The sequence below is a fragment of the Athene cunicularia genome (genome assembly GCF_003259725.1).
Source record: "Athene cunicularia isolate RWA chromosome 14 unlocalized genomic scaffold, athCun1 chr14_part1, whole genome shotgun sequence".
Classification (NCBI taxonomy): domain Eukaryota; kingdom Metazoa; phylum Chordata; class Aves; order Strigiformes; family Strigidae; genus Athene; species Athene cunicularia.
Window position 1 is genome coordinate 12,546,059 of NW_020799118.1, and position 14,324 is coordinate 12,560,382.

At 50.7% G+C, this 14,324-nt stretch overlaps 1 protein-coding gene across 2 annotated transcripts in view; it reads right to left on the reverse strand.

The window, feature by feature from the left end:
* Positions 1–14,324, reverse strand: part of PEMT (phosphatidylethanolamine N-methyltransferase) — a 41,056-nt gene that overhangs the window by 11,590 nt on the left and 15,142 nt on the right. For both annotated transcript variants that reach the window (XM_026859044.1, XM_026859043.1), the window contains exons 2-3: positions 8,089–8,204; positions 3–148 (exon numbers count right to left, since the gene is read on the reverse strand). In XM_026859044.1, the coding sequence (XP_026714845.1) occupies positions 3–148; positions 8,089–8,204 (262 nt within the window). The remainder of the gene's footprint in view (positions 1–2; positions 149–8,088; positions 8,205–14,324) is intronic.

Sequence of the window (14,324 nt, forward strand, 5' to 3'; positions counted from 1 at the left end):
ACCTAGGAATGTCCCAGTGAATCCCAGTGCTAAGAAGCTGGAGATGACAAACAAGGTCCCTAAAGCCAAGATGGCCAAGCCCAAGTAATAGGCCCAGTGGGAGTCCAAGCCCTCCAGCTTTGGCTGGCTCTTCATGGCTTCTGTGAAGCTGTCAGAGAAACAACAAGGGCTGTTAAAAGCAGCAACTCATTACCAACATCACCTACCTTTCCCTGGGAGATTAGGAGCTTTGGGAGAGGACCCTTCGCTGGGTCCCTTTTTCCAACTGGACCTACTCAACTTCCTACCAGGAGAAGCAAGGAGCCAAAGCCTTGTGACCAGCCAGAGCTTGACCTGGGGCAGCTACTTCCACATGCAACCCTTGCTTGCTCCTGGAAATACCAACCCCACTGAAATGCAATATCAAAAGCTTTGCCTTGCTCACCAAACCCCAGGTTTCATCATCACCAGGAGCTCTGGGAAAGACGCCCTTGCAAGTGCTGGAGGCTGTGATGCCTCAGCACAGGACTTGAAAGGTTGGGAACAATCAGCTGGGTTATCTCATTCTCCCGCCCCCGTTCCTCTCCATCAAAATATTTTGCAGCATTCATGTGTTAGCCACGTGCCCAGGAGTGATTCACGGCTGAAGCCTGACAGTCAGGGGGAGGACTGGAACGGCAAAAGGAAAATACTAGAGACACACATTTTCAAGTGCGAACACAGCTTCTCAGCTCCAGGCTTGTTCAGGCATTTCAGGTCTGAGCTTCCAAATACTCATTTGTGAGTGGAATAATTGTGACCCCTCCCTTCATCCCCCTGAACTTTGCCCGGAGCAGGACTTGGCAGGCTCAGCATCTCACATAGCTCCGATACAAACGTATGACGACAAAGGAGACAACACCGTGATTAAAAAAATGCCCATTAATAATAGTGAGAGGAGATAACAGACCTGCAGAGCTGTACACAGTGTTTCTCTGCATGTTGCTGACATATGAGGTAGGAAACTTTGAGCCTTTTTTCTAATGAGCACCCTGGAGGCTGAAATTCAAGTGGAATAACAGCTCTCCTGCACCTCTGGCCACAGCTGCCTGCCAGGGCCAGGCCAGGAGAACTGCTCCGGCCCGTGCTCCCAGGCTCCTCAGCTGGAAAGTGCTTCCAAGAAGTTAACCTACAGGGCTTGGGGTAGTTTGTTCCTCCCCGATGTCCAGCTTCCCCAAGCTCTGCAAATCCTTGGATTTTCTCTGTTGTCCAAATGAAAGCTGAAAGGAAACAATCCTGCCTGCCTGGCTAGTGGACAAGCTGCTGGAAACACCTTTCAGAAGCCCAAAGACCAGATGGCAAGTTACATGCACCAAGCAAAGTCCAAGATGATACTTAAACCCCATGGTTTAGTGACCTGCATGGTATTTTTTGTTTTCCTTGGAGATCATTCCTACTAGATTTTCTACTGTCAGGGATTTTTTAGGATTCCAGAGCAAGCTATTTAATCTTCACTTCAGACCTACAGCAAGGAAACAAAACACAGAATAAACGTAATGTGCTTGGGAGCAAGCAAGAATACAGCATCTTGGTGATTTACACTCTATCCCCCATGCTGGAAATTACAGGGAAATTCCCTTTTCCAGGGAGAGGAAAGACAGCGTGGCCCCGGGCAATGTAATGGCACATGTCCCTGGGGCTGGCCCTCCTCCAGCTCCCAGCACACCTCCCTGTGCTCACCAGGCTTCCATTGGTTTAGCTTAAAATCATTACTGATGGGAACACAGAAACCTGGCTGCAACATGAAATAGCAGCAGCAGCTGTACAATCCTTTGCATCATTTCCCTGGGATTTATTTTTAAGTGACACAATTCTCCCCTGTGAGGAAACCCAAATCTGCATCCCAGCTACCATACTGCCTGGATTTGGGAGGAAAGCGATCCCCCTGTAGGCCTGTGTCCATCTCCGTGAGCAATCCTGGCCTGGCCCTGCTCTCGCAGTACAACATGACATCCCTGGCGATGCTCTGGAGCTCTTTGCTCCACAGAGGAAGAGCTGGCCCCTGCCTGGATCCCAGCCCCAGTGAAGAGATGGCGGAGCAAAGAGAGGTACAGCCAGAGCACAGCCCTCAGAGGCAGCTTCTCACTCTGGATGAGCTGGATTCACACTGTCTTACTCCTCTATCCAATGCTGGTGACCTACTTAGCCTTGGAGCATGAGAAGAGCAAAGGTGGCTTCAAGAGTGTGAACTGGTTGACTGTGAATCAGCCTTGGGAGGTTTTGCAACCAGCACGTGATGTGGTTTGTTTTGGCAAAGCTGCCTCCCTTGCTCCAGATGATCCCATCCTTCCTTTTCATGGTTGGATAGGCCTGCGTTAGTTATCCTCATCAGCATGTCTTGCTCAGTCCCCTGCTGTTTGGCTTACAGCTAGAGAGGGAGGTGTTTGCACGGAGATAATGGACTGCCTTTCCCTCTAGTAATGTTTTATATCTTCCTAAACACACTCTCTATTTGCATTAAACATGATGCGCACAGGAGTTTTCAGAATTGGTAAATAAACCTTTTAAGCATTTATGATGCTGGGCCATGACAAGCAGCACGGAGTCGTCAATTATTCTGGCATCCGTGACTGCTCCTCGGTGGCAGGGGAGCCTCAGCGCGCTGTGTTTCACCCTCCCTGGCAGGGGGAGGACAAGGTGTCGGCCATCTCCCTTGCCGGGGGAGCTAGTCATGCAGCCAATCTGTCATGAAACCAGTCCCTTTCACCATGTGCCTCTGAGTCACGTTTGTTACAGCATTTATTCCTGGCTGCACAACAAGGCAGCAGCCCAGCTCGGTACCCAAGAGGACACCAATTAAAGCCACACTTTGTCCCAGTACCTGAAAATGCTTTATGTGCTGAGTGGAGTGATTGCCATGGTGAGGAGCATCCCGATTACCAGTGCAGGGGAGGGGGAGTGGGCTCTGACCTACTTTAATCACATACCTGGCTGCTATCACGAGGATGTCTGCCATTGGGAGGGGCAGGGTGTACAGCCTGGAAGATACCCCCAGCTTTGGAAAAGGGAAACTAGGGAAGTGAGGCTTCCCCTGACCTCTCCCCACGCTTGCCAGCATGAAGCCTGACACCAGAGGCACCCATTCTCCACCCCCAAAAGGGGAAACCCCAAACCCATCAGCTCCACTCTGGCCAGACCAGCAGATTTGGGCAATTCCTGGCAGGGTGGGAGCAGCCCTGGTGGCTACAGTCGGGCTGCACAACTGCCACAGCGTGCTGCAGGGCTGTGCACGGGGAAGCCATGGCAGCAGGCATCGTTCTGCCCCCATTCCCAAATCAGACACGTGCTTGCTCAGACACTCACCCATCACCATGCATGCATCACCGCTTCATGGGAAATATAGACTGGTTTGGGTTGGAAGGGACCTTTAAGGGTCGTTTAGTCCAAGCCCCTGCCATGGGCAGGGACATCGTCAACCAGATCAGGTTGCTCAGAGCCCTGTCCTACCTGACTGTGAATGTTTCCAGGGATGGGGCATCTACCACCTCTCTCGGCAGCCTGTTCCAGTGTTTCACCACCCTCATCATACAAAATTTCTCCCTTGTATCTATCCTGAGTCTGTCATCTTCCAGTTTACCACATAAGCCACATGAACTGGAAAAAACATTCAAAATGTTACTGAAGCATGGGGACGCAGATGTCACACTGGTGGGCTTGCAGGAAGAAAGCAGGAGGAAGGAAAATCAGCTGCAGGTCCTCTCACTGGGACACAAGAGAGGACATGCAGCCAGGTTTGCACAAACAGGCACTGATTTATCCAACTAGAGAGCAGCAATTCCAACACCAGAAAACTTATCAAGCCTATAGCCCAAAATACATCGCCGAAGGCTGCCTGGAGCACAAAGCAAACCTAGAAATACTGTACTAAGAGAGAAGCTGAGCTTTTTAGGTCTCTGGGCCTCTCTCAATGGCCCACAGTGAACATATTTTGTCATCCCTTTCTTGTAAAGGAGGGCAAAGACCTCAACCAGCAAACTGGGTTGCTGCTGGGAGCAGCCTAACAGCGCTCCCTTTGACTGATCCCAAATATCAGCTGGGAAGCTGGGGCTGGCAAAGGCAACTGAGGCAGAACTGGGCCAGAGGCTGGCAAGCAGCATCCAAGGTTTCAGAAGCAGTAGCCACCGCTGCAAGGTGCCACATTCACCATGCGGGATGTCAGCCCGTCCCCTGTGTCTGAGGTTTTGTTCCTCTCAGAAAAAGGAGGCAATGGGGATAAAACCATCCGGTGGTGCCCAGCAGCACATACTGGGACAAAAGATCTTGTTCATTTGAAAAAAAAAGCAACCCCCAACCACACTAAAATCTTCCTGCTGATACCACAGGCAATTGTTAGCCTGGTCATCATCTTCACAGCTTCTTTTGCCAATAATGACTTTGCTTTTCTGCCAGCACTGTTGTGCATGTTATTTAGGTCAGGTGGGGGCTGCGGCAGCTTCTCCCGCCACCTCACATCTCAGCTGCCTGGTTTCCTCATCCGGATGCCCGGCAGCCAAGCTGCCGGGGGCTCTTCCCAGCCAGCCATCAGAGATTGCTGGAGGCATGGCTCGGAGGGGACATCAGCTCCTTCAGGCCACGCTCAATTCCCATCATTGAACTTGGTCACTTCTGCACAAAAGGCCACATGGTTCTTGGATCGATACCATTTATGCCATGCTCATTCACAGTACTAGCTCACAAAATTAAATAGTATTGAGCGCAAAGGCAAGAGGCACTACCAGGTAATGACAAACAACCCTTTCCCAGTCCAAAATCCCATCCCAGGATGGATTAATTTTTTTGAAATTGTCAGCTCCAAGCGAGAAGCATGTCCATGCAGGAGGCAATACCCAGTGGGTAGTATCAAAGGAGGACTTCATGTCAGCTGGCAGTGTAGTACCCACCAAGCCCATTGTCAAGGGTGCTGCCCTCACAGAATCATCATCTCATCAAGGTTGGGAAAGATCTTGAAGATTATCTAGTCCAACCATTACACTCTTGCTCAGCCTCTGCAGGGCTTGCTCCTACCAGAGGCATCACAGCCCCAAGCACCCCCCCATCTGCAACCCCCCCATTCAGGGTGTGCATGTGGGTGTTGCCTTTACAGCTCAAACATCCCCAAACCCTTAAGGTGGGAAGTTCATAAGCATACAAAGCCACCTGCACACACCTGCTCTGAGATGGGGAGTTTGCCAGGGTGTGCAAAAGGCAGCATGGGAGGGCTGGGAGGCAGCACCAGTTGCTAATTGGAGAGTTGATGCAGGGAAGAATATCAATGTGGTGAGGCAGGAGAGCACGATGCTGGATGCGAGTCTGGAGGACAATGAAGGTTGTCACGTCCCATGTCACACAGATAACAGTCATAAACCGCTGGGGTAGCGTATGTAGTGCAGATAGTTCAGAAGTTCATGAATTGTTTTTACAGATAAGAGCCTCAGTGATGGAAGTTCCCTGCTTTTTGCAGAAAGAACACAGCTGTAATGAAAATAATCATTGCACCAAAGCAATTAAGGATGCTTGTCTTGTACAGTTGACTAAGCAGGTCCCCCCTGGTCACAGGTCATTCTGGATTGCTTCTCAGAAACAAGCCAAGGCTGATAATGAAGCTCAGAGCTGGGAAGCACCTAATTGCTTAATTGAGAACAAGACATTCCTCTTCTTACACCCAAGGTATCCCTCTGGAGCAAAGCTTGCATGACAGCATCGCAGTGCTGAGCTGGGGACAGGACCACGGCACAGGTTCCCGTGTGGGGCAAACCAGCCACACAGCCCAGCTCCTGGGTGCTTTCAACCAGAATGCCAACCCACACGTAAAGTTTTTGTGTGCTCTGCCCTCCCCTCCTCTGCCCCAGCTTGAAGCCTTTCAAAAATTCAGCTGCAAAAAGGAAGCAGGTTTTTAAAAACAAGAGAGACAACCCGTAGGCTCCTCAATCTCTCCCTGGCAGCCCCCACCCACATAGAGTCCCTAAAGCACGCAGAGAGGAGTTTTAAAGGTTGAATTACAGCACCGGGGGTGGAGGGACCCCCCGAGGCTGTCTTTTTGCTTGCTATCAGCAGCCAGCACACTCTGCGCAAGCAACCCTGTCCGCTGTGTGCAGTCAAAGCGCGAGGCACAGCTTGCGCTTTGCTGGCTGGATTGCCTCTGCAGGGTTAAGGAGTGGAAAACCTGCTTTCATCAGGGCACTCAAATACAAGCGACTCGTAAAATAAAATAAAGGGAAAAGCAAAATAGCAAGAGGGTGTGAGAAGCGTGCCTCCCAGCAACACTGGCCACCAAAATGTCTGTGCTCGTGCTGTATGACCTGTGATCCCCCTCTGGCCAGCCAAACCCCAGTTTGGACCTGGCTGATACCTTGAAAGGGCAAGGGGAAGGATGAGTCCTTCCCAAACAGCACCACCTCTCCAGGCTTGAGAAATAAGCCCTGGGCAGTCCTGTAGCTGAGCTGGGAATGGAGGCAATGAGTCTCTCGGGTCTGTTTCAGGGCAACTCCAGCAGTTGCTGCTCTGATGACCACCCTGAAACCATCCCATCACTCCCATGATCAAGCTTGCCTTGCTTGAACAGCCTCCAAAGCCTGCTAGCTGTCACTTAGGCCAAATTCAGTGCCAAGGAAAGGGAAGGGAATAACACAACCATGTTGAAAAACCTGGGCAAAATAAACTTCACACTGCAATCATCTGAAACAGCCTTGGCCCATCATGTGGACTGGCAAGTGCAATGGGCTGATGCCTCATCCATGTTCTGCTGGGGGTGAGATGCCCCAACTTCCAGGGACCTTCCTCCAAACCCAAAAGTCCAAGTTGGGCTTTTCCAGTTCCCCGAATTAGCCTATCTCCTTCAGGACTCACCTCATGGGCTGTGCAGGCAGAGCTGCCCCCCATGAGTCCCACAGCACTCACAAACTCATGACACAGAGAGATGCCAGCCCTGATAGGGCACTGAGAGGTCTGCAGGGGGAAAACGTGATGTATTGCTGGGACAGATGAAGCCTCTTTGCTCTCCCAGCAGCTCCTCATTGGTGCCTTGCTGTGACCCAGTGAGCCTCACTGACCACTGGGAACAGAGACTGTCCCTCCATCAACTGTGTTTTTAATTAAAGGCAAGCACAAGGCTTTGCATTTCATCCCAGACAACAACTGTGTCATCTGTACAAGAGACTGCTGAGACATTCCCCAGCAAAATCCAAGCCCGCCGAGTCGCTAAAGCATCAGCAGCACACACACACGCCCTTCCACATCGCCTGCATTCAATTACGGCCCCATTCATTGCAAGCTTTCTTACAGTTTCTGCAATAAGTAGTAGTTGGGACAAACACAGAAGGGCAAGGGCAGGTCTTGGTGTCACTTCCAGGAAGGCAAAGCACTTAAATACATGTACGAATTCCAACCCGAGATCTCTGCGCCCGGGAAATTACCCAAAGTACTAAACAACCCATTAGCTCTGACCCTGGCATAATTGAATCTGGGAATTTAGTGTGAGAGTCTGTCTCTCCTAACAGCATTGAAGATAAAGCCTACCAGATCACAGATAAATTGCTGGCACTGAGGAAATCTTCTGCAGTAAAGCTCTTTGCTGCACTCAGAACGTCAGAGGACGTATTCCCATGGTGTATGGTGCATCAGTCATACAATACTATTAGCTGGCACAGGTAGTATTTCAAGAGATTGCAGATAAGAGTTTAAAGAGACTGCTTGCTAAGCGCACGGATAATCCTGCTCACACAGGAAACTGCATCTTCTTAAAAACAGGTTTAATTTTATGAATTTTACAAGAAAATTAAAGATCCATCCTATGTAAACAGCCCTTCTGTCACCTGGGCTGCTCACAGCGCAGAGGAACCACCCCCAGAGAGCAGAGCAAGGAAACCCATGACCCTCAAAGGCTGTTGACACTGATGATTTTGACCACACTGGTGCATCCCTTGTCTTTATTTCAAATCCTGGAATAAATCTACTGCCAGTTGAAGGTATCAAACCACATAAAACCAGCACACTGGGGCTGGATGCAGGACTGCAGAGCAAATATCCCTCATCCTCCCCACTCCATAGGGGCATTTCTTTGCATCAACACAGAGCAGTTGGTTTACTCCTTACCAATGACTCCGCACACAGTTAAGCATCAGGATAACAGCACCCAGGCAGTAGCAGGCAGCACGTGGAGAGCCGAAGACTTGGCTGAGTGCTCGCGTTTTGTGCTCCCATCTGGCTACCTGAAGAGACAACAGAAAACAAAGCAAGTGGTTGGAAGTGCCTGGGCACATGCTGCCCCAGGAGTGTGAATCCCACAGCCTCCGCCCCACGCGGGGACACACACCGCCTGAGTGACTTTGTGTGAGAAGCAAGCAGAGGCCACTGATGGGATGTGGCTTAAACCAAGCCTGGGGATGAAAGCTCCTTCTCCTGCTCATGCCAGCTCCAGCTAGCGCTTGCATTGCATATGCCATTGCACACCAGTCCAGCCAGCAGCACCAAGAACCAAAAAAACCCACCCCTATACATTAGTTTTGGGGAATATGTGGCTTGGATAACACATGCGCAACAAGGCTAAGAGCATTGCTAAGGTGGTCCCTAGGCCACCAAGGCAAACAGATCCCTGTCACAGGGCCCAGTATTACTCTCCCAGAAGGAAAACAGATTCCCAGGAAGGGATGGACCATAGGGACACTCAGATCTCTCTGGGTTCTGTCATCTCCTACACCCAGCCTCAGGGATCATACCCAGCAAGAACTCTTCCATACACACATCCAGAAAAGTCTGACAAGCATTCTCCCAAGCTCACCTCAGACAAGATCTACTAGCTTTACCCAGAGAACTGCTTCCACTTGTAGAGCCTGAACCAGCTGGCCTTCATTAGCACTCGTCAATTGTAGCCATTGAGGTCTCATCCACACTCAGCACCCCTCCCTGCATGGCTGTCTCAGTCCATTCCATACAGCATGTCAGTGACAGCCCAGGACTCACGTGTATGCAAGCAGCATCTCTGGGGAGACATTAGCATCCTTTACAGCACATTTTTCTCTGGCTGTAATTTTAAGCTCTGTGTTCTGCAGAAGCTGATGGGTCCCTGCCCAAAACCTCTCACAGCTGAGGTGCCCTCTCACCCTGTGAGGCAGCTGCATGCAGGTGCCTGGAGCTGCTTCCACAATCTGCAGGGCTGGATCCACCCAAGTCACCAAATCCAGGACCCTCGCTCATAAGCTGATGAAAATCCTTACAGCTACTCTGTTTTCTATACTTCCTGTATCCCTGAGAAAGCTGTCGCTGTATTTATTACCTCTTTTAGGCTCCATTTTCAGGCGTCAAGCCTGGGTTTGGATCAGACCCTAAATTCAAGCCAAGCAGAGCACACCTGGGCAATGAAGCGGGAGGTGGGAGTCAGCAGAACATCTCAACACCAATTTGCTTCTCAGACACGGCTGGCACTTCATTAGCTTCAAATGCACTTCACTCCCTCGCATGGAGCCTGGGCAGCTTTTGGGAGGCACCTGCAACCCAGCTATTCATCTACTCTGAATGTATTTGGTAATTTATTGGCTCTATTTGAGCGGAGAAAGACAGCTTTGCAGGTCCCGCTTTCTTCCCAGGCTGATGCAAAAGCACAAAGTGCTGCTGGTGGAGGGGGACTGTTGGCTTCAGGAGGGGAGAATGATGAAAACCTCTGATAAGCAGGGCACTGATTTCACATGCTGAGAGCTGATTCAATTAGTTATGCAATGATTGCTCTGAAATTACAAATCCACTCATGACAGAGAGAGCTGCTTCACTGCCTTTTTCTGGCTGGTATAAATAGTTTGTATTCTAAATTGAATTTAAAACACTGTGCGTCACACTGCTGCTAAAATGGGAGCTGCTGTTTGAATGCTGAGAGAGTGGAAAAAGAAATATAGGGTGAGTTACCACCTTAGAAAAGTAAAAGGAAGTGACCATACAGGTGATTGAGCCACAGATGGAAAAATGGAGCCACATGCCAGTTATCTGTACCAACTTCCTAATTCCCTGGAAATTATTCTGGCGGTGTTTGTACGGATGGTGGCTCCTGGCTCGCTCTGAGAGCTTCGCAAAGCATCTCAGCCGGCGGCAAAGCTGAAGCTGAAAGAGAAGGCAGCGGTGCTGGGATTAGAGGGGAGAGCCCGTCTGCCTCTGGGAGCTGTAGAGGGAATTACCCTCACTTTTAGAACGGCCCATGTGGGCAGTGACGGAGCACAGTGGGGTGAGGGGACGTGTTTCCGAGCCCTTCAGGCCGGCAGCTGGCTCAGCCGCGAGGGGATCGCTCCCAGCACAGCCTGGCTCACACCACATCACGTCGCTGCTGACTCCCTGGCTGAGACCAAGACGCCAACTTTTATTTAGTTGTCACTGCTTTAGGATGGGACCCTGGGCTCCTTTCCGAGCCCGCATGGGAGTCATCCCAAGGAAAGCAGAGTGGGAGCCTGCATGGGGCTGGAAATGACAGCGCCTGCCAGGCCCCGCGGCGCTATTTCAGCAACAATTAATTTGTTCCGGTTCTGGTTCTATGCCGTGAACAACCAATTAGTTCTGGCTCGGTTCTAATTTTAGTCATTTCTAGCTAATATTAGCTCTTGTTCGACCCATGGCTGTGCAGCTGGCTTAATAGTTTTATAAAATCATGAACCGACGTGTTATTATTTACTGCATAACAGATGCAAAATTCTTTCAGCATCCTCCGTGGCCGTGTGCGGGACACGGCAGGGCTGAAACCGCCAGCCCCCCGGGAGGGCTGTGGCTGTTCCTGGTGAGCTATTTGCCCTCCCAGCTGAGACCAGCAACGTGCTGCCCACAGGCAAGCACAGCATCGGGAGAAAAAAGCCCCACACCACAGTTGTCTGTCCCAGTGAGGGAAGGAAGGGAGCATTTTTATTTTTCTTCCAACATCTGAGCTTGGAAACTGAGTTATAACGAAGTTTCCTGACTTACCCGAGGGTCAAAGCAATAGAAAAATTCAAGGCTCCTTTTCCAAAGCTCCCAGTCCTCTGCTTTCACTTTAGGATACTTGGTGAAGTCTGTAAGTAATTTTTTTAATGTTTCCCCCAATGCTCGTTATTGAAATAAATCAATGAGCGGATGTGGCTGCAAAGCCAGGGAGTGCTCTTGGGTCCCATGTTCTGCCTTTGGCAGGCCGTTCCGGCGCTCGCCGGGGGCAGGCGCAGCCAGCTGATGTTCCCAGGGAATTGTCTCTTTCTCGACGTAAATTTGGGACTGATTTCTGCGTAACCAAACTGAGACACCTCCCCAACCACTCGGGCAACTGCATAAACAAAAATGAAAGCATCGGCACACGTTCCCCTGTGCCTGTCCTGATGCAAAATGGCAACGTTCTGAGTTTTCTTTTCTTTTTTCAGGCAGGCAAACCTTCTTGAGCCACCTCGAAAAGGGCCAGGAATAACCGTTCAAAAAGCAATTTAATCTCACAAACCTGTCTCTGCAGCTGATCAACGGCAAATGCTCTTTACGGCCCTCTGTGCATGGCAGACCATTGCCTCTCATTAATATTTAGTATTTGTTTCAAGGAAATTGATTATTTTTGTCTGCCATCCAGGGAAGCTGGCTTTTGAATACACTACATTTTAATTTTCTCAACCATGGCTCTGAAATAGAGACTTTGTGCTGTTTTGCATGACTCCATTCCTGTATCAGGCTCGCCCCAGAGATGGGGAATGAAAACAGGTGGCCCAAAGGCTCGGGCTAAGGGACATTTTGCTTCTCAATACTAATCAGCCAGGCTATGTCCTCGCATTGCCCCATCGCCATAGCATCCAAAGAAGACCGTGCAGGCTCTAGTGAATTTAGCCTTGCAGCATGCCTGGGAGACTGGGATGGATTGGCAGCTCCCTTCAACCCAAGGGAAACTGAGGCACTGGGGGGATGAGGCAAATGGTTGCTTCCCAACTCTCTGAGGAGCAGGGCAGAGCGGCTGTGCCTGCATCCCGGGAAATCTGGGAGCCATCGCCCACCTGGGGAGATGCTCTGCCCACTTCTGGAGATGCTTTTGTCCTGACCAAACTGTTGGCACACAAATGTTCAGTGCTCAAGTCTGGGCTGAAGAAAAGACGAGGGCAAATTTAGATGAGATCTAAGGAAGAAATTCCTCCCTGTGAGGGTGGTGAGGCCCTGGCACAGGTTGTCCAGAGAAGCTGTGGCTGCCCCCTCCCTGGAAGGGTTCAAGGCCAGGTTGGACGGGGCTTTGGGCAACCTGGGCTAGTGGAAAGCGTCCCTGCCCACGGCAGGGGGGTGGGACTGGATGATCTTTAAGGTCCCTTCCAACCCAAACCATTCTGACGATTTGAGCCTCTTTAGCCTAGTAGAAAGCGACAGGACAAGAGGGAATGGCCTCAAGTTGCACCAGGGAAAGTTCAGACTAGATATTAGGAAGCATTTCTTTACAGAATGGGTTGTTAGGTGTTGGAATGGGCTGCCCAGGGAGGTGGTGGAGTCCCCATCCCTGGAGGTGTTCAAGAGTAGGGTCGATTTGGAGCTTAAGGATATGCTGTAGGTGGGAACTGTGCTAGGAGAACGGCTGGACTAGATGATCTCCAGGGTCCTTTCCAACCTAGATGATTCTGTGATTCCGTGACAGTGAACAGGATATGCCACCTTCACTGTACCTGTCTGGCAACAATTTCCAGCATGAAGGATTCTGCCCCATCATGTGGGATCTAGAAAGCAACCTGCCAAGAGACTCCAAAGTCAGAAATTCCATGAAAAGTCCCGAGGAAGAACAATCAGCTCCCTGGGGCACATCTGTGCCCTGGTCGCAAGAGGATGCACATGTGTAGGGTGAGTCCTGGATGCATGAATGATTCAGCTGTAACTAACAAAAAAGCATTCAGACAAAACCAACCTGAGCAAATTTTTTATCTTTGTCCTTCAGTCTGGCCTCTCCCAGGCCAGCTGTGGGTACATCCTCCTGTGGGTGCTGGGGCAAGAGAAACCCTAACTCTGGACTTAGATGACTCCATGTGAGCATCTCCTAGTGGGTGAGACGTGCCCTGGCTGGCTTGTAACCTGACAAAAGGGCAGGAAACCTGATGCTACCTTTATTTCATTTACGGGGACCAGAGGCACCAACCTCTTCCCCTGTTATGAAAAATCCGTTTTTCCTTTCTGATTCCCTGGAATCCCTCATTAAAGCACAACAATGTTCTCTGTTCTCTGTCACTGCTTGGTTGCTGGAAAACAACCCTGATTGCAGCTATTACATTTATCTAAAAAACAGGGAGGAAAAAGATGCACCTGAGCACCCAAATTCTGCCTGTGGTGCTCCCAGAGGTGAGCGGGGAAGCAGAGAGCCAAGGCAGAGTGCAGCAGCAGAGAAGGCTACGATGGAAATGCATGTCCATGGCCTGCCTGAGAGCACCAGGGCTGGCTGACCTTTGCCGAATGCCAGAGAAGCCAGCCTCTCTGGCTGTCCCAAGTGACCACAAAGGAAATGAGTGTGGCCTGACCTTATCCCTCCTAACAAACCACGCTCGAGCCTCTCTGCAGTCAGCAGCACTTAGTGCAGATTTATTGACCATGTGCTGGTAGGGCAGTGCTGGTTCAACACTATGGTCAGGCTGAAAGCTCCAGCCTGGGCTCCTGGGGCCATGCAAAGCAAACGTCCAAGTGCTTGTGCAGCTCCTAGGTCAGAAAAATTCAGCTTTTCCAGGAGATTGCAAACCTTGGGAGAGATGGGAGGGGAAACTGCAGGGCTGGTCTTGGGGAGGATTGTGCACGGCAGCCTCAAGAGGTGTGTGCGGGAAGTTTCTGCAGCTCGATGGCACAACACGGGCATGGCACCATGTCCCCGGCACAGGAACAGCACCAGCCAAGGCTGGCATGTGCCCATGTGCAGCCTCATCCTAAATATCAGCCCGCTGAGCGCCCTCCCAGCACCGGGCACAGGCTTTCCGAAGGCATGTGCAAAAAACGCCCCGGGGACCAGCGTGCCACTGGCAGCAAGAACATGATTAGCAGGAGCTCTGGGCAGCGAAGGCAGGAGAAAAAGAACAGAACAAACCACGGTTTAATTTGTACAAGCTGGTAATTATAGTTGCTATCTGTCTGAAATCTCTATTGAGTTTATTTAAATATGTTCTCCGTGAAGGCCATTCAGACAGGAATTATCAAGGTGTTGCAGCAGAGGAGATAATACCATGCAGTTTTCAACAGATCAAGGGCTGATTAGGAGGAATTAATTAGCTGCTTAAACAGTCCTTGACTCGCTGCAGCAATTAGCCGTCACCTCCCCGCAGTCACGTTCTCCATGCAGCAGCGGCGGCGATACAAAGCGCCCGTCAGCTGAACTGCCCTCCCCGCGCCACCGGTGAGCA